Consider the following 21,972-nt stretch of genomic DNA (forward strand, 5'->3'; position numbering starts at 1 on the left):
CCATTCCACCACATCCCAAAGGTGCTCTATTGGATTGAGCTCTGGTGACTGTGGAGTCCATTTGAGTAATTGAACTCATTGTCATGTTCAAGAAACCAGTCTGAGATGATTCGCGCTTTATGACATGGTGCGTTATCCTGCTGGAAGTAGCCATCAGAATATGTGTACACTCTGATTTATCAGAGGTCGCCACAGCGGAATGAACTAGACACGGTCAGCAACAATACTCAGGTAGGTTGTGGCGTTGACACGATGCTCAGTTGGTACTAATGAGCCCAAAGTGTGTCAAGGAACTATTCCCCACACCATTACACCACCACCAGATAACGAGTGCTTATTTGAGTTACTGTTGCCTTTCTATCAGCTGGAACCAGTCTGGCCATTCTCCTCTGACCTCTGGCATCAACAAGGCATTTGCGCCCACAAAACTGCCGCTCACTGGATATTTCCTCTTTGTCGGACCATTCTCTGTAAACCCTAAAGATGGTTGTGCGTGAAAATCCCAGTAGATCAGCAGTTTCTGAAATACTCAGAGCAGCCCGTCTGGCACCAACAACCATGCCACGTTCAAAGTCACTTAAATCCCCTTTCTTCCCCATTCTGATGCTCGGTTTGAACTGCAGCAGATCGTCTTGACCATGTCTACATGCATAAATGCATTGAGCTGCTGCCATGTGATTGGCTGATTAGACATTTGTATTAACGAGCAGTTGGACAGGTGTACCTAATAAAGCGTTTATATAAATATAAAAGCGCTGAATGTTTTGCACTGAAATAATCAAAATAGAGTGACAAACTGTGGTTTACAAAATGCTTAGTAATCCTAAAGATGGTAACAGTAGACCTGTTTTTTTAATCTGTCTTCAAGGGAGCTTCATATTTTCAAACTTCTGCTGTATTATTTATTGAGTCAATGTTTTATTCATCTCTCTAGAAAGTTGTTATGTGCTGCAGGTCCTATTTATATATATATATATATATATATATATATAAAAACTGACCCATTTCCCGTCCCACTAGACGACAATAATAACATGTAAAGTCAATATTAGTCATATCTGAAGTAAATAGGACAAACCGTGCTCTATCCACACTCAGACTGAAGAGTTGGCCTGACTGCACAAACAACCTCTGATGCTTTCCGCTTCCTCCAGACATTTCTGCATCCCTGATGGTTAGAAAACCTCTGATGGACTATTATAATATAATGGCCACTTAACTGACCATGTCACTGAGGTCAGAGAGTATTCTGCTTAATGTAAAAAAAAAAAAAAAACATTAGGGAAAAACATAGTCATTATGTTTAATATAGAACAGCACTGCTTGATTAATATGGTTTTGGTTTTAGCCCAGTTATTCTGAAATTACTTGGATTTCATTCTGAAAACGTACCACAATATACATTTCTTGAGAGCGCCAAATACATCCCAGCAGGTAGGTCTTTTTGAGGTCTAAATTTTCTCTCACATGTGCCGACGTCTTCACAGTGCCCCATATCATATGTTTTAAAGACAAAATGCAGCCATACGTTCCTCTGGCTACATAACTTGCGATCTCCAGAAATCATTGTCAATCATAAGCATGTAATCCTCTCGAAATGAGTTCATAAATAAACCACATCTAATATTTGAGCTTTCTTTGTAAAAGCTGATTGGCTGTCCGGCAGTGATTCTACTCACCTAGCACTTTTCCAATGACGATCGATTTAATGGCGTTGAATTCAGTGTCTGATGTTAGATTGAACTCTTCCTTCGCATGCTGATCAACCTAGAAAAGATACAACAGGGGTTATTTAAATTAACTAGAGCTAAACCTAAAACAACACATACAACTAAAACAATCTCTATTACTCCAAATAAATGTTAAAAATATATATTTTAAATATTTCACAATGACTAAAAATAGCATTTTCATTTAGTTTAACGTGATGTACTAAAATAAAACTACAATATAAGTAGATAAAATCAAAAAGCATAGTAAAAAGTAATACAAATAACACAATTATGTGTAAAAAAAAATTAAATAGACGAGTTGGACATGGACAATGATTAAATTTGTTAATTGTGATAAATTGCATGATTTTTCTGCAAATAATTGCATAATTATATGCAAAGTTCATCAATGAATTCAAAAGAAGTGTATTGAACATTTTTATTTTAGCATGTGTGGAATATGAAAACAAAAGTGCAACAACACTTTAAACAACTGAGGTGTTTTTTAAATCGCAGTATTCTCTTTACTTATTAACAGTTCAAGAGTTCACACTTAGCTGATGATTAATTATAAGCTTGTTTGGCATGCTGTAACGGGAGAGAGCCTGAGCTCATAAGATCCTCGAGCCCGGGGCTCTCTCCCGTTGCAAGTTGAAAAGGGAGTTTGAGCTCAGGTAGATCTGGAGAACTCCCCTGCTGTAGTAGCTAATGAACAGCCAGTGATTGCTCTTGAGAGATAGCCATTTACTAGTAGCATGTCTATAGTGCCGGTTTGGATTAGTCAATTAACTTATGTTGCATGTTTTTTGGACGGTGGGAGGAAACCGGGGAACCCGGGGGAAACCCACGTGAGCACGGGGAGAAAATGCAAACTCTGCACAGAAACGTCTGCTGGTTTGGTAAAGCCTAGAACCAGAGACGTTCTTACTGTGAGGCAACAGTGCTAAGCACTGGGCCACCGTGTCACCCATCTAGGAAGAAGGAGGAGTAGGGGTGGAAGGGGGGATTCTTCAAAACGAAGATAGCGGTGGTACGTAACCCAGGGTATTTGTAGTAGCTTAGGAGTCGTCTGATTGGTGCATTGAGAATTGCATAATGCGGATCCAGCCGCTAGCAATCATAAGCACGTGATGCTCTCGAAATTAGTTTAGAACTAAACTTCACTTAAAAACTCTTGTAAATGCTAATTTAAACATTAATTTAATCAAATGAAATAAAAGTACACTGTCAGGGTGTTTAGTGATCATTACATGAGTAGTTCTCAGTTCCTGTCCTCGCACCACACTGTTCTCAGATAAGCAGCTCGATAGATCCGGGAAATCTTTACTCCAGAACATTCATTTATGGATTCACGCGACACCACTTCCTGCAGTGTATGCATTAAATATGCTGCATTCACACCAAAAGATAAATACAAATTCCCTAAGTTAATGTAAACGCATCAATATTGGCAAACTTAGATGCCACTATTGAAGCATGAATGATGCGGAACGCAGAGTTTTCCTCAGTCACATCTTTCCAGCATCTTTAAGAACTCAACTCAAGCTAAATTTAAATAGACCAATTGGTGATGGGCAAAGATTAAATTGTTAATTGTAATAAATTGCATGACTTTTCTGCAAATAATTGCATACTTATGAGAAATGGTCATCAATTTTTATTTTAAGGTGTCTGGAATATGAAAAAAAAAAGTGCACTTACACTTTAAACAACTGCAGTGTTTTTTATAGCAGTATTCCCTTCACTTATTAACAGTTAAAAACTCTTGTAAATCCTAATTTAAACATTAAATTTATCAAGTGAAATAAAATAAAAGTACACTGTCAGGGTATTAAGTGATCATTACATGAGTAGTTCTCAGTTCCTGTCCTCGCACCACACTGTTCTCAGATAAGCAGCTCGATAGATGAGAGCTTCATGCATGAACTTTCAGAAATTGAAGCTCCCTACATAGTGTTCACTACTCCCTACTAACCTGAAATCTTTGGGAAATCTTTACTTCACTTCAGAACACTCATTCATAGATTCCCGCGACACCACTTCCTGCAGTGTATGCATTAAAATATGCTGCATTCACACCAAAAGATAATACAAATTCCCTAAGTTAATGTAAGCGCATCAATATAGGCAAACTTAGACACCACTATGAAGCATGAATGATGCGGAACGCAGAGTTTGCTTCAATCACATCTTTCCAGCATCTTTAAGAACTCAACTCAAGCTAAAAATTTAGCGTGAAGTGAAAAACATCCCGCGAGTCAGCTAGAGCTAGTGATGTGGTGCTCTGGGTTTGGTGTGAACCCGTCAAGCTCGTTACAGATGCTCTCATTGGTTGAGACACGTGATGATGTCCATCCCATGATTAACACCACCCCACCTCTCCTGTGTTTCAGAGTGGAAACACTCTGAACATTTACAAGGGGGTCCGAGATCAGGTACTGTAGGTCTCCAGAGCTCACCCTGCACACTCAGAAATAAAGGTACAAGAGCTGTCACTGGGGTGGTACACTACTAAATTGGCCGTAGTGTATGAGTGTGTGTGCATGAGTGTGTATGGATGTTTCCAGGTAATGCGTTACGGCTGGAACTCCAAATCACATGGATTCTGGTCCATTCCGATGTGGCGACCGCTGAAATAGAGACTAAGCCGAAGGAAAATGAATGAACGAATACATCGACAAGTATGGTTAACACGTTACTTCCCAGCTCTAAAACAAATCTAAAACTGTTCATCCAAACTGCGAGCGTATCTAAGTGATGTACACAGCAAGGCACAGTACATGAAAAAGAAGCTCAGCAGCGTCATGTTTGTTCATAGCAAGGGTGTATGCAAGTCTTCTAATTAAAACAGCTATTTTAAAACCTGTCACCCGGCGCTGTCAGACCGGCTGATTTAATGCTGCGGCGCCATCGTCTGAGCGTTTGTGTTGAAACTGTGATTATAGCGAAGGTTGAGAGTAATTGATGAGGTCGTGAACAGATCAGCTCTCATCATGACCTGCAGCGGCGCACGCATCGAGCGCTATTGAACAACACGTCACACTTCAGAGCTATTGATATTTCACCTGCACACTCCAAATCAAATCCTGCCGTCAAATCTCTCCTTTCACGTTCATGAATATATGCATGCATGCCAAGGATGTTCGGTCTGATATTTCGATGCATTAGATAGCCTTTTAGAAGGAGTTTAAAGGAATATCTTAGGATATCCGTGAGTTATTTCTACAGAAGTAGTACGTAAAGATCCTGATGTTGATGATTTCCTAAAATCAGAATGAACGAAAGACAAATGAAGATGTATAAGGACCAAACTGTGATTTTAATCAAGTCAAAACATCATCATCAAAAAAATAAATCAAAATGTCAAAAAGTCAAATCGGTTCAAATCTTGACGTCTATTTGACATCCACACACTGATGAAGCACAATCCTGTAAGGCTCCATTTACACTGCACTGTTCAAGTGACTCAATTCTGATTTGTTTTCTCCCATGTGGCACAGATCGGATATGGTACGTGTAAGCAGGAACAAATCACATGGATTCAGATTTACTCAAATCAGATTCAGACCTTGTTCATATGTGGAAATTTATCTGATATGAATCGGATCTGTGTTCTCGTGTCTGCAGGTACACCGCATTTTCACCTGTCAATGAAGTATTAGCCTAAACAGTGATGTTTAAACTCCTAGAATTTGTGCTTATTGCTTTGTATTTAACAGGTCTTTCATTTTTATGTTTATATTACCCTCTCGTTTCCCCTTGTTTCTTTCATGCGTTGTTAAATATTTAATTCATAATTCCCTTATTGTTTTAAAATGAAGTAGTTTGTAGAGACTGTATTCTGTTTTATTTTTACTGTAAATCTTTTGTTGTTATAAATAAATAAATGATGATGACGCAGTGTGATCGGTCATCATGACTGCCGCAACTTTGAGTTCCGAAGTGTCCGGCTTGACGGCTCCGTTTTCAACTCTGCCCCCGCCTGCGCTCGGCTAATTTAAGACCTCACGGACACCCTGTCCCCAGTGGGAATGAGCTTCACTTCACAGACCCTGTGAGCAGTAGCGTGACAAGGGGCCCCACGCGATACAACCCCCCCCTCCTCAGTATGTGTTCGTAATTCGTGCAGGGGGGCCCCTACATTTTGCGTATGTCAACATAATCAGAATCTGCCCTGAACACATTGTGCTTACATCCATCACAGTACCTGAATGCTGAGCGTCTCTGCCAGTCTCTGGACTCTGACTCTGTGGAGCTGCCCGTTGGCCAGATTCCTGCCGCTGGCTCGAAAAACCTCTGCCTCTCTGCTGTGGGCCAGTTTGTACTTGATGTCCAAATGTCCTTTAGAAGAAAGAGCATTTGATTTATGAACCTGCTTTATTAACCTCTCTTTCAAATATTTCCCAAACGATGTTTAACAAATCAAGGAATTTTTCAACAGTATTTCCTATAATATATTTTCTTCTGGAGAAAGTCTTATTTGTTTTATTTCGGCTAGAATAAAAGCAGTTTACATTTTTTAAAGCATTTTAAGATCAATATTATTAGCCTCCTTAAACAATGTTTGTTTTCAATTGTCTACAGAACAAACCATCGTAATATAATGACCCGCCTAATTACCCTACCTTAACCTTATTAACCTACTCAAATGTGACTTTAAGCTGAATACTAGTATCTAGAAAGAGCTCTGGACAAATATTATGTACTGTCATCATGGCAAAGATAAAATAAACCAGTTATTAGAAATGAGTTATTAAAACTATAATGTTTAGAAATTAAACGGAAATTAGGAAAAAATATACAGGCGGGCTAATAATTCAGGAGGGCTGAGAATTCTGACTACAACTGCATATTGGGAAAAAAAACGTCACAGTTGAACATCTGAGACAAACGCCAGCATCAACATGCAACAGAAGCAGACACGTTTCCCCAGCTACAAAGCTTCATCTTAAGAGGATTAATATTTCATTTCAAACAAAGTAGATGCTGAAATACAATTAAAAATAATGATCATAATATTTCATCACTTTTGAGGGGATTTAATAACCATATCTGGGATTCTCGTTTTTTTGTGAAATATGGAGGAGCTGCTCGAGGTGGAGATTTCAGACTTGTTGAGAAAACACACTTTAAAATTGTAAATTAGCAGTATTTATGTTTTTATTTGTTATTTTTTTCTCATTTCTGCTTTTGAATTGCATTGTTGGACCTTGATCTTTCTTTACTTCAACTTTTAACCTTGAAAAGGTGTTAAAAAAGGTGACTTTGATTAATGATTTAATAGTTTAAAGTGCTATATTGTCTGGTTTGGTGTTGTATATTACGCTATAAAAACCTTGTAGTAATTTGCCAGCACATTTCCTGTTATTTTACAAACTTATTTCTCGATATATGATTTCTTATAGTATTTCAAACTGCTAAAATGCCAATAAAATTCACTTTGTTAAACTGTAGACTGGATTTTTTAACATCAAATATCTGTAAAAATGTAAAAAACGTAAATGTAAATGAATGATAATGGTATATTAATTAACTAGGTTGTTGCGTGATTCATTAAAGTGTCAGGGTTTTTTCATTGAACTGCGCTCAAGTCCATGGGTGCTACCCTACCCCGGGCACAATAAGGTGCAAGACGTGTTTGGTGCGATTTGTTGCTATTTTCAGACCAGCGCAACTGTAATTTTCACGTTTTGCGCCATGTTGTTTAAATGGCAAATCCATTTGCGCCACTTGTGGACTCATGGGTGTGCTGGGCTGAAAATGAGCTGTGTTAAGGCACATTGTTGGCATGTTAGTTATGCGCCTACGCAGGTCCAAATGCCTACACATTGCTTAATACACACAGGATGTACAGCAATACATAAATATCTTTACAGATGAAAACAATTAAAGAATTAAAATATTACAAACATTATTATTTTCTAAATCAATATAAACACCACTGTCTCCATGCCTTCTTCACCTCGGGGGGCTTTTTCAGTTTATTCATGATAATCTGCATTAGTATAATGTTATTATTATTAGCAGTATTATTTATTATATGCATATTTATATTTGTTTTATTAAAAACCAGTTCAGATTTGTCCACCTGTGGGGTTTTGGAGACGTCTGCATCACCATATGGGTCATAAGAACAGGACGTGTGTTTGGATATAACCCAGATGTTTGACCACACTTCATTATTATTGTTCATTTATTTTCCTTTGCTGGAAATTAGAACTGAATTTAGAAATAGTTTTGATCAAATCTTTGCGCTTAACAAACTAAATTAAATATGTAGTAAATGTCTTCAGTGGAGTGAGTTTCCACCGTTTCCTCATCCACCAAGTAAAGGAGTAAAGTAAGGAGTTAAAGTAAAGAGAAAGTAAAGAGGCTGAATGGAGGAGGCTCGTTCTTTATCCTCGCGCTGCAGATGCTCTGTTTAACAGTTTTCTCTCTAGTGAAGCATTCAGTTTTTACACTTAAAACAACCGCCATGTAATAGCAAATGCGCCATGGAGCGACGTAACTGACTCTTAAAGGGAATGTGAGATGAGGCTCTAATTGGTTTAATGCATGTCATGCTCAAAACACACCCAGAACTCATTAAGAGAATTAGCACACCCTTATAGACATGCGCTGTGGTGCAGAGTCATATTTTTCCGTCCTTAAACAGCAAAAGTGGATTTGGACACGCCCTTAATGATTTTGCGCTTTAGACTTTGCACTTAGATCATTAAAATAGAGCCCCCGTATGATTGAGCGTAGATGCAATTAAGAAGATACTTGACTTTAAATTTCTCAGTTTTTGGGAGGAATTAACAGTCCGTATTCTACTATGAAAAACTTTTATGCTAAAAATATTACCAAAAGTAAACATAATTAATTTAAATACAACTACATCTATATTTAAATAGCAAACAACTTTTTGCACACCGCATGATATGAAGGTTTATAGCATGATGCTATGCTCCAGATGGTTGCTTCCACTGAAATGTCTTTCGCTTACAATTCCTAGGTGAACTGTCCTGTTAATTAATGCGTCTGAACCCTGATAAATAAATAAAAAAGACATGCATCAGGAACAGGAAGCTGTCAGACGGACCGCTGGGGTTCTGGAGGCTGTTATTCCGGACCTTCTGCATAATTGGACTAGCAGGTATTATTGACACATGCTGTCTTCTGCTAGCTCTCAGTGAAAAGCCAGTGTGGTGTGAATGAGCACATCCAGTGTTTACCACTGAAATCTACAGCTGACAAGCGGGACGCCCGCTAATTGGGCCTAATAGCATGCTAAATATAACAAGACTATTTTGAGTAACACACTTAATGTTTGGTTAATTGATAATTTTGATCAAACCTAAACTCTGTTCAGTAAAATGTGTTATGTTGTAGTTTTTTTAAAAAGAATCACTTTTATTTGTGGCTTTCAGACTGTCGTAAATCAATTCTTTAAAACCCATCCATGTAAAACCCTGTGGATAAAAGAATTTTTACATGAGTTTCCAGTTTGGGAATTACATTTCAAGAGTTCCCACTTAGATATGCTTGACAGTTTTTAAAGCAGGTTGGTGTGCTGTCCCGGGAGAGAAACCTGAGACCGGAGATATTTGAGCCCCGGGCTCATGCCCGGTCTATACGCATATCAGGAGATCCGAGATCAGGTAGGTCTCGAGAGCTCCCCCTTTAGAAAGATGGAGGAAAAGAGGATGGAGATGGGGTGGAAGGGGGGGATTCTTCCAAACGAAGATAGAGCAGTAAGGAGAAAATGATCTATTGATAGTAAACTAGGATCACTCTGATTGGATTATTAACTGATTACGATGAGCAGCCAGACGTGCTCAATCCATATCACGTGCTCCTCTCGAAATTAGCTTATGAAACTTCACTTAAATTGACTAATTTAGCAGACGCAGACTGACTATCCAAAGTGACTTACAAGTGAGGAGAAAAGAAGAACTTCAAATGAACAGAAGTATATAAGTCTAAGTTATTTTAAGCTTTTAAAATAAGTAAATAAATAAATAAATAAATAAATAAATATAGTTAAAGTCAAAATTATTTGCCCCGCAGTGAATTTTTTTCCCAAATATTTCAGAAATGAAGTTTAATGGTGTGTTCACACCAGATGTGGATGAAGCGTCAAGCCCGAGTGATTTACATGTTAAATCAAAGACGTGATGAGACATCCGGCGGTGCGGATAGTGCGATTTTGCATGTTTGACGAATGCTGCGAATCATGCAAATCGCATGGACAATTTGAACTTCAGCAAACATTTGAAACCGAACGAATATATACACTGTTTTTAGCCTTCCTAAAGCACACAAACACAGCTATTCTCTCAATAAAGTCCATGTTAGCCATTTAGCAACGAAGCTAGAGTCATCGGGCAGACAGAAGCCCTGCCCATGATGTGAACTGACATCTATTGTGAAGTGAATTTCGCATGTGAATGAAGCGAGTAAACAAACCGTTCACGCCTCTATTTATGCGTCTGGTGTGTCTGGTTTTTCAATAAAATAAAGTCAAATATCACAGTATTTCTTATGTTTTTTCTTCTGGAGAAAGTCTTATATATTTTATTTCAGCTAGAATAAAAGTATAAATATAAAAATTTTCATTTTAAGGTCAAAATCATTAGCCCCTTAAGCAATATTCATTTTTGACTGTCTACAGGCAAGTTATTGTATAACAGTGGTTTGTTCTGTGGACTATCAAAAAAATATATAGCTTAAAGGGGCTAATAATTTTAACCTGAAAATGTAAAACAAATAATAATAAAACAAATAAGACTTTATCCAGAAGAAAAATTATTATCAGACATACTGTGAAAATTTCCTTGCTCTGTTAAACATCATTTGGGAAATATTTAAAAAAGAATAAATTATTCAAAGGGCGGCTAATAATTTTGACTTTAACTGTATATATATATACAGTTGTATATATAATGTTGATTTTTATCCATTCAAACAATTTTTTTCATTTATAGATTCCATAGCGGTTTGAAAAATACAAGAAGTCTTTGTGCACAACAGATATCTCACCCAAAAAGGAAAATTCTATCAGTGTACATTACCATTGGCTGTTTTTTCAGTCCAAAAATCTATTTCCCTATGGAGAAAATGAATGGAGTTTTCACACCCAGAACCCGTTTGCAACACTCTATAGAGAGATGTCTTGTATATTTATTGTCTGTGCTTCATTTTGTGGCTCACAGCTTCTCTATCTCATCACATTCTGTTCAGCAAAATATGATTTTCCTTTACCATGGAGCTCTTTATTAATAGTGCATTAAGACACGTCTCTGCTGTCTGGCTGGGCTTTGTGGATAAAAGTTGGCCATTTTTTAAAGCGACACTTTATAATAATAATAATAATAATAAATGATAATAATAATAATAAAATAATAATGATAATAATGATAATAACAATAATAATAATAATAATAATAATGATGATGATAATAATAATAATAATAATAAATATAATAATAAATATAATAATAACAACAATAATAATAATAGTAATAATATAATAATAATAATAATATAATAATAATAATAATAATAACAACAACAACAACAACAATAATAATAATAATAACAATAACAATAATAATAATGATGATGATGATGATAATGATAATGATAATGATAATGATAATAAAATAATAATAATGATAATAATAATAATAATAACAATAATAATAATATTAAATACTAATAATAATAATATAATAATAATGATAATAATGATGATAATAATATAATAATAATAATAATAATATAATAATAATAATAATATAATATATAATAACATCATTTTTCATCCCCCCTGGAAATAAACAGTTGAGTTTACCATTTTTTAATCCGTTCAGCAAATCCCTGGGTCTAAGAGGAGCACTTTTAGCGTAGCTTAACATAAATCATTGAATCGGATTAGACCATTAGCATCTCACTCTAAAAATTTTACAAACAAGTTTAATTTAATATATTTATTCTTATTTAAAATAATTTTCTTATGTAAAGCTTGATTTTTCTGTATTTACATTGCGTACTAAGACCGAAAATGAATTTTCTAGACTGATATGGCTAGGATAATTAGGTTTCTTAATTATTACACCACAATGAAAGAATAGCTCCTAGCCGGATTGATCAACAAAATCTTCAGGATCTCTAACGAAATTCCTCAAACTATGTAACCAACTCTAATGGGTTCCAATAAACATCATCTGTAAATCTGCCAAGAGTCAAATAATCCTGCTGGATGGGCAGGACTTGTGCCAATTATAATACACACATTCTGCTAGCAATTCCTTTGGGATTTTTTGACTATTAATTAATTACCCAGAGAACATGATGATTACATTCTGGTGTATGAAATCATCAACACAAGGATGCTTTTTTCCCCTTTAAATTACCTTATTATTATTAATAATAGAGGCCATGTACATGTTTATGTGTTGATTCAGTCCGACACAGCCACTATAAGCAGCCCAGAAAAAAACATCCTTTATTCAGTGCACAGAAGAAAAGATTCAGCAAGAAGACAAGTGACCCAATTACCCTGTAATGGACTCTGGGTGGTCTTTCAGGTGACATATGGAAGTCATTCCCGCGGACGGAGAGATAACACTTCAAAGAAATCAGCAGACAGCCACAATCACAGACACCCAGATCATCATCACATCTGATAGAATGACATTCACTCATATCGGACATCATCAGAAAAGAAAAAAGGCTGTCAGGATATTCCAATGATCCAGATCCATCTGTTCAGCGAGGCACTGCTATGGTGAATTGAAAATCTGCTAGAAATAGCAGTTAATGTGATTATAATACTGATATAGAGTTGTGTATATGCGGGAAGTCTAAATATTAAAAGTTTAAATAAGAAAGCAAGGACATTTTCACTGCAGTTCCTACAATATATATGTATTTTTGTTCTTTTGGGGAAACTCATATTTCTTTTAGTTGGGCTAAAATGAAAGCTTTTTTTATTTATTTATTTTTTAATAACATTTAAAATCAATATTATAAGCCCCTTTAAGCCGAATAGTACTGTAAAAAATATGTTGCTCATTTAAATTTTGTTCACCATGCCACCACAAAAGATTTAGTTATTCAAATATTATGTTTTAAAAATGTCTTGAAATAAACACTTATTTTTATATAACATAAATTTAACAGGAGGGTTAATTTTAATTTCAATCACATGGCAGCAATTCAATGCATTTAGGCATGCAGACATGGTCAGGATGATCTGCTGGAGTTCAAAACGAGCATCAGAATGGGGAAGAAAGGGGATTTTAAGTGACTTTGAACGTGGCATGGTTGTTGGTGCCAGACAGGCTTGTCTGAGTATTTCAGAAACTGCTGATCTACTGGGATTTTCACGCACAACCATATCTAGGGTTTACAGAGAATGGTCCGACAAAGAGGAAATATCCAGTGAGCGGCAGTTCTGTGCTCATCTACCCATCCATCCACACACAAACACATACATATACATGTACATATACATGTGTACACCATATATATATATATATTATATATATATATATATATATATATATAATATATATATATATATATATATATATATAATATAAATAATACATATACAATATAACTACATATAAAATATATATATATCATACATACATACATATACACAACATACATATACATATATACACATACATACATATACATACATATATATATATATATGTGTGTGTGTTTGTGTGGTTGTGTGTTTAAAAACACATTTTCAAAAGCATATTTGGTACTGTATTAAAAAAAAGCATCATAATACAATCCAAATCCCATACGGTGTATACACCATGGCATTGAGAGATTATTAGCATTGCCATGGTAATCATCATATAATAAGCATATTACAGTAGTTCATGATAAAAGCCAAATATGGTACTGTTATAGACGGTGCACGACAATACACTGTACTTTCATAAATTATGGTTACCGATTTACAACAACACTGTAAATAATACCATGGAATTATTGAAAATGTCAAATATGACAGTATTATAGAACCATACATGAAAACCATAGTCCTTTTGATATATTGAATGACTACCAATGTACATTATACAGTAGTACTTAGAAGATACTGTAAAGGCAGCGTTTCCAGGTATTCACAACTAAAGTAGCCCAATGGCCACTCAAAATTAGCCCAATCCTAAACTCAAACCTATTATGGAAATGGAAAGTCAAAGTATAAATTGCAGAAGTGAACAAACAGATTTTGCCTACCAACAAATATTAATCCAAGCAAAAGAAACCGACACAAATATAAAGCAGACACTTACACTCATAATGCGTCCCCAATGAATAACTCGCTAAGGCAGGGGTGGGCAAACTAGTTCCTGGAGGGCCGGTGTCCTGCACAGTTTAGCTCCAACACTAATTAAACACACCTGAATGCTAATCAGCGTCTTCAAGATCACTAAAAATCTATACGCAGGTGTGTTTGATTAGAGTTGGAGCTAGCTGTGCAGGACACGGCCCTCCAGGACCGAGTTTGCCACCCCTGCGCTAAGGAATATCCACAAGATGGATGTAAATGTCGCCAATTGTAGCTCTGACAGCACGTGACTACTCTAAATGACTAAAACAAGACTGCAGGTGCCGAATATGGATCGCAAGTGCCCACAATTGACAGTTTGTGATCAGATCTGTTTTATTCTGTTGATCAAATATTCATACTTTAAAATATGACTGGATTTTGCTGCGTTTTATTGCGATCCCAGAGTAGCTGCCACTACAACCCATTGTTTTTAGCCTGCCAGGTCTCCACACAAGTCACGTGACTAATACCTAACAATACACTGAATAAATTCCTATTCTAAGATACTAATAAGTATAGCAAGGTATTACCATGGAGTATGCCTAAAAACAATGTAATGTCATTGTGCTGCTTCTCCGCAAGTATTGTGGTTCCATGATTTAAGACATGCCTTGGAGCTGTGAAGTTGTATGTAATTTCTTCAAGATGCTTCAGTTTAGCCTCGCTAAACCCTGGGGATACTTGACGAGTCTCTATCTTCTCAGTCAAGTGCTGGGTAATCGCTTATGTTGATTCCAGAGCTCAGCCGAGCCAGATTTACGATGGACCTGCAGCAATAAAACTCCACCATTCCTTTCCTTTTTTTATTTATTTTATTCTGTATGACATTCAGGACATCAGCGAGAGCACGACGAAGCCCTAAGATGCTTACTGTCTGTGTGGGGGAGATAATTAACTCCAGTGCGCTGCTTGTGTAGGGAGTATTTTAAGGGAGGAGAATTAGGTCGTTGGAACTATTACAAATATATAACATGTTGGTGAGTCTAGATATGTGGGTATATTTGAGTCTCCAAGATAAACCTTTTATTATTACCAAAAAACTTTAATGAAGCAGTTGTGGATAATACCAACACAAATTATATCAAGTCATATCTAAAAAATAATGTTTTATGTGGATTTAGAGACATTTCGTCTTGAAAGTTTTAACTTAATGACTTCCACAAGACTTATTTTTAACTGTCTCCGTCTCCTGAATCATACATTCAAGTCTAATTTTCATATTTTGGGTGTTTACTATACTAAGTTAAATAAACATGTGCATGAAACCTCTATTCTCTGTAATATATTGTTATTTCAGTAATAAAATATACACTCACCGGCCACTTTATTAGGTACACCTAATAAATATTTCTAATCAGCCGATCACATGGCAGCAACTCAATGCATTTAGGCATGTAGACATGGTAAAGATGATCTGCTGCAGTTCAAACAGAGCATCAGAATGGGGAAAAAAGAGGATTTAAGTGACTCTGAACGTGCATGGTTGTTGGTGCCAGACAGGGTGCTCCGAGTATTTCAAAAACTGCTGATCTACTGGGATTTTCACGCACAACCATCTCTAGGGTTTACAGAGAATGGTCCAAAAAAAGAGAACAGAAAATATCCAGCGAGCGGCAGTTCTGTGGGCACAAATGCCTTGTTGATGCCAGAGGTCAGAGGAGAATGGCCAGACTGGTTCCAGCTGATAAGACAACAGTACTCAAATAACCACCCATTACACCGAGGTCTGCAGAGGAGCATCTCTCAACACACAACACGTCCAACCTTGAGGTGGAATGGCTACAGCAGCAGAAGACCACACCGGGTGCCACTCCTGTCAGCTAAGAACAGGAAACTGAGGCTACAATTCACACAGGCTCACCAAAACTGGACAGTAGAAGATTGGAAAAAATGATGATTGTCTGATGAGTCTCGATTTGTTGTGACATTCGGATGGTCGGGTCAGAATTTGCCATCAACAACATGAAAGCATGGATCCATCCTGCCTTGTATCAGCGGTTCAGGCTGGTGGTGGTGGTGGTGCAATGGTGTGGGGGATATTATCCTAGGCACACTTTGGGCCCATTAGTACCAATTGTGCATCGTATCAACAACACAGCCTACCTGAGTATGATCATGTCCATCCCTTTATGACCACAGTGTCTCCATCTTCTGATGGCTACTTCCAGCAGGATAACGCACCATGTCATAAAACGCAAATCATCTCAGACTGGTTTCTTGATCGTGACATTGAGTTCACTGTACTCAAATGGCCTCCACAGTCACCAGAGCTCAATCCAATAGAGCACCTTTGTAATGGGGTGGAATGGGAGATTCGCAATCATGGATGTGCAGCCAACAAATCTGCAGCAACATCGTGATGCTGTATAATCTCTGAGGAATATTTCCAGTACCTGGTTGAATCTATGCAACGAAGGATTAAGGGCAGTTCTGAAGGCAAAAATTAAGTACTAGTAAGGTGTACCTAATAAAGTGGCCAGTGAGTGTATGTGTGTCTGTTCCTTTGTTTTGGTTAACTCGGTTACATCGGTTATAAAATGGAACAATCTGTAAGCATTGCTTTAAAAAAAATAAATAAATAAAAGCTTTTGCTCCAAGTGATGTCACTTCCCCTGGCGGGAACTCTGGAAGGCATTGTTTTCATAATTCTTCTCTCTTTAATTTTGTACAAAATGTTTAGCGTACCCAATAGAAGATTGGTCAACTCTGCTATTGTGATACTTTTTATGTACTTTTTACAGGGTTCATACTAATTTTTACTAATAAAATTAAATGACTTTTCCATGATTTCAAGTAAATTTTCATGACCTAATGTTTCATGCAATGTCTACATATGTGTAGTAAAAGAAAAACAATGCACGTTCAAATTTATTACAGCATATCGTAAAACGCTCAACAACCTTAGTTTCAATTTATATTTATATCTATGTAAATTTGATTTAGATAATGTTTACACCACACTAATATTGTGAGAGTATGTGATTGGCTAAGGACAGAAAAGAAGTAAATAACCTATATTCAAGTATACAGATATCTGTTTTCTTTGACTTTTCCAAAACTTTTCCAGGCCTGGAAGATGGCATGTCAAAATTCCATGACTTTTCCAGGTTTTCCATAACTGTATGAATATAAAATATGAATATAAAACTTATAATACGATGAAAATGCATGAAAATTCTGTTTTCGAAATGCCATGTGGTACCATTTTGAGGAGAGCATCTTGAGTTAAAGCACAAAATGGTGGAAAATGTCAACTCTTCTAGTTGATTAATAAGTTTAGCAACAATTAGTGACAGAATCATACGTTTCATATCACATTTTGCACTATTTACATAAATAATTAATTGAGTTTACTGAAATTACACATATGTTGCATGTCATTCTAAAATAAACGTATGGAACATGGTTGAAAGTTCTGTAATATCTCATGTATCTTCAGCGTGATATTGAGTTATGCATAATTAATACATAAATGTGGTGATTAGATGACCTTATGGATGTGCTTCTTGTCCTGTATGTCACATTGAAGGCTGTTCAGCAACCATGAACGGTCCTAAATAAGTTATAGATGCCCTGCTTTGGTTGAAAGACGCCACGTGCTCCTCTAGAACTTCATCTCTGAGCTGATGGGACCTTTAGAAAGGAAGCACGATTAATAATTAATGGACTGCTCAAGTTATTAAACAAAAAGTTTTAGATTACTTTCCCAAACCTTCCCGTCATGCCTTTAAGGTGATTTATCATGGTATTAGGTTTCATCAGATCACGAACTATTTACTGAATAGCCTACTGCTGCTTAGCAAGTAGCACTCCAATGTTTAGCGTCCTCGGCAGAAATTACCTGCAAAATCAACGTCCATAAACGATCCTAAGTTGGCGTTGCCGTGAAACAGCCTTTAATTTGAGTCGAGAGGATATCCTATCGCCATCATCATCGTCGCAAATTAAGTGCAGAGCCACACATCAGTGGTGAATCTGAATAAAAACATGTAGCCTGATTAGAAGCGTTAAGAGCTGTGACGCGCTGGTAATCAGGCCCCGGTCGGTCACTGCGAGTGAATATCCTTCCGCCCCGCGCGCGTGTTTATCATCATCCGCCATGCCAAGGTCATGATAATGTGTGCATTTAATTGCTGATACACTTGATTATGTGCAAAATATTGAGGGGGTAAATTGGAGCGCGCTGCTTTGCATTTTAAAAGGTTCCTCCTGCTGTTCACGAGGCTATTAAACTTTGTCATATTGATTCGAGCGGGTTCAGAGTTTAGTGGAGGAAATATTTTCACCCTCTCTCTGGAGAAATGAATGAATCAAAACGCTGCAAACTTAAATTAGCCACTTTTTCCAAGTGATCCTTAAAAAATACAGCTACTTTTAAAAGGAATAAACTAGGCTCACAAGTTCAAACCTGTTTTAAATAGCATCAATAACCACTGACATGTATCCTGTAAAGCATATAATGGTGTTTCATCATGATAAACATTATAGTGACAGACTGAGACAGTAAATGATGGGATTAGCCTATTGTCTATTTTAAGATGATCAGAATTTTATGAAACCTATAACATAAACATTTCATTGCTATTTGAAATCAAGTAATGATTGTTATATATACTGAAGCACAAACTGAACAAAGCCCAGTAGTTCTTTTTTCCAAAAATACAACTCCAAAACCTTAATATCATATTTAATAAAAAAATTTAGTGTGATAAACTATCTCTCTGGAGAAATGAAGATTTCAAACCGGTACAAACTTAAATTAAGCACACATTACTGTCTGACTTATTTGCATATTTTAAGATTATTATAATGCCTATAGCCTACACATTCATTAGTTATATACATTTAAATCATGTAATGATTGTTATATTATATTATATTATATTGAGGACAAATTGAACAAAACCCAGTTAATGTACTTCTTTTTCCAAAAATACACCCCAAAAACTTAAAATACATATTCATCAAAACAGGTTTAGTGTGATAAAATTACTCTCTGGAGAAATGAAGGATTCAAACCGGTACACACTGAAAGGGACTTTCCCAAGTGGTCCTTAAAAAAACTACTTTTAAATGGAATAAACTAGGCTCACAAGTGCAACATCTTTTAAATACCGCCAATAACACACTGAATGTGTCCTGTAAAGCATATAAAGGCGTTTCATTGTGACAACATACAGTATATCATGTGATTAAACAAAGTATTTGTCTGTTTAAGATATCCTACATATTTTATTGCTATATTAAATCATGTAGCTTACTGTGTGACACATACAAATTTAGCAAAATCCAGTTAAATATTTTTATATAGAACTCCAAAACTTAATATTATATTTATTTATCAGGTTATCAGATAAAATAACTTTCTCTGGAGAAAATAATGATTCAAACCCTTGCAAACTTATGCAAAGCACATAAAGGTGTCTCCAGATGAGAGCATTACTGTATTCAGGTGTAAACTTCAAGATGGCATTCACATTTTATGTGTAGCCTACATTGTGTGATCATTACATTGACACAAACAAATTGAACAAAATCCAGTTTTTAAATACAACTCCAAAACTTTAATATCATATTCATTAAAACAGGTTTAGTGTCATGAAAACTACTCTCTCTGGAGAAATGAATTCAAACCGCTGCAAACTTAAATTAGGGACTTTCTCATGTGATCCTTAAAAATATAACTAGGTTAAAAGGAATAAACTAGGCTCACGAGTTCAACATGTTTTAAAGACCACCAATAACCACCGAAATGAGTCCTGTAAACAGGGGCGCCAGCTAGCCGCCATGGGCCCTCTGACAAGATATCGTGGTTGAAAGTGAATACCACGGTTGAAAATAAAGAGAGCGGGTTGGGGTTGATATCGCCCTTTAAAGTAAAAAGGGGGGGGGGGGTTAGGGGTGATCAGGTTGAAAGTGAAGAGGGGGGGGGGGGGGGGGGGGCAGTTTTGGGGGGGGCGTTGTAGGAGCGAGCCATTGACAATGTCTCTAAGGGCCCCCTAAATGTATGGGCCCTTAGAATCGTCCTAACTTACCCCCCCCCTAGTGGCGCCCCATGCCTGTAAAGCATATAAAGGTGTTTCATTACGATGAGAGCAGTATTTCAGGTGATTGATCACAAAGTATTTGTCTATTTAAAGATGATCACATACTTTTATGGTAGCATATAGCACATTTCATTGCGATATACATTTACATCGTAAACAATCATTGCACATTTCATTGCACACTCAGTTCAGGATGTTCACTATGGTACATAACTGCCCCTGCTGGTCATGTCTTTCTTGTGTTAGACCATTTTGCGCTGTGCCGCGCAGTACTGCAGCACTGCGTGTGGTCATATTCATTCACTCACACATTCTCAGTAGCCACATCTGTACTCATGGCATCAACATTTGCACAAAACACTATAAATGCAGTGTTTAAGTTCTACTCAAAGGAGACCTATTATGCAAAAATAAATTTATAAGGGGTGTAAACAAGGTTGTGTGAAAGAAGTTGGTAAATATAACTAGCTTTTAAGGTTAGAAGTGTATTGATTTTATTGTTTAAAATCAGACTTGATTAAAACAGTCTGCAGAGCTCTGTCAGTCAGGTCAGTCTGTCATCAGAGGTGGAAAGCCCCGCCCACTAGTGACCATCTCTCCCTAATTAGCATTGAATATTAGTCTTGCTTTTGAATCTGCCAACATGCTGACACACAGGCATTTGTAGCTCCGCCCTCTTTTAAAAGAGCACACTCTCATTGAATTTAAAGCGACAGTCACCAAAACAGCACAATTAGGATCAAAGCCTGAAAGGATCAGTTTCAAAGAGTTATGAAACATAACTTGTGTGGGATTTTAAGCTGAAACAATTACACATTAAAAGGACAACATATTTTAGATCTTGTACAAAGGAGCACAATAGGCCCACTTTAAAGCGCAGTATCCACCTAGGGAAAAACAACACATCTTGAAATGATTTAGACACTCTACACTGCAAAAACAGATAAACACTGGTGGATATACAGAATGAATATGAATGCATTAACATAAACATGTATTGAAAGAGCATTAATGTAACCCCCCTCCCCAGATTTACCACCTGAGAGATGAGTGAAAATGATTTTGCATGGTGACAGACGGTGTATCACAGACGCGGTGCACTGAGTTTAACTCCCTTTGAATGTGGAACCTTCCTTGAAGCCTATTGAAATGTGTTTTTGAGCAGCATTCAAAATCTGTCAGCAAGTTATTTCACATTTTCTTGGCCGATTGCACACTGACATCTGACACAGTCACACACACACACACGCAGCATGCATTACAGCTGTGAATGTAAACGCTCCATCATCTTGTGATGCTGTTTACATTCACATTCATCTATCTGAAACACACTGAACGCGGCTGAACACACGCGCTTCTGTGCTAAGGTGCAATATTGATTCTGTGGAACTGCATCTTTTTTCCTCCATACGGTTCACCTGTGAAACGTGGTGCATAGAAATGTATGAGAATGATGTGAATGATCAGCGGTGTGTGAAGATGTGGCTGTAGCTATGGAGATGTTCATGATGATCATCGGGTCACGAGGTGTCAGCGCAGATTTCATTTGTTTCAGTCTCGGTATTCACAGCTATCCTTATTAAATGAGCTGAAATATGGACACACACACACATACACACACACACACACACACACTTTTTGGTTTATAGAGACTTTCCATACACATAACGATTATTACTGTATATAACCCTACTCTTTTTTTTTTTAAACAAAATATTAATTATAAATGGTCAAATTTACATAAAAAAAATAGCTCATGTTGTCAGAATTTTCAGGTGTGAATGCTGTAATTTGTTCAATTAAAGGGTTTCCATGGTAGTTTATGCCATTTTTTCTTATCGAATAGAAAATTTGTCCTACTCAG

General features: G+C 36.6%; 1 protein-coding gene across 1 annotated transcript in view; it reads right to left on the reverse strand.

The window, feature by feature from the left end:
- Positions 1-21,972, reverse strand: part of cntnap3 (contactin associated protein family member 3) — a 251,788-nt gene that overhangs the window by 13,287 nt on the left and 216,529 nt on the right. The window contains exons 20-21 of the mRNA XM_056466569.1: positions 5,920-6,053; positions 1,680-1,767 (exon numbers count right to left, since the gene is read on the reverse strand). Coding sequence (XP_056322544.1) covers positions 1,680-1,767; positions 5,920-6,053 — 222 coding nt within the window. The remainder of the gene's footprint in view (positions 1-1,679; positions 1,768-5,919; positions 6,054-21,972) is intronic.

Source organism: Danio aesculapii, chromosome 10 (assembly GCF_903798145.1).
Source record: "Danio aesculapii chromosome 10, fDanAes4.1, whole genome shotgun sequence".
NCBI lineage: Eukaryota > Metazoa > Chordata > Actinopteri > Cypriniformes > Danionidae > Danio > Danio aesculapii.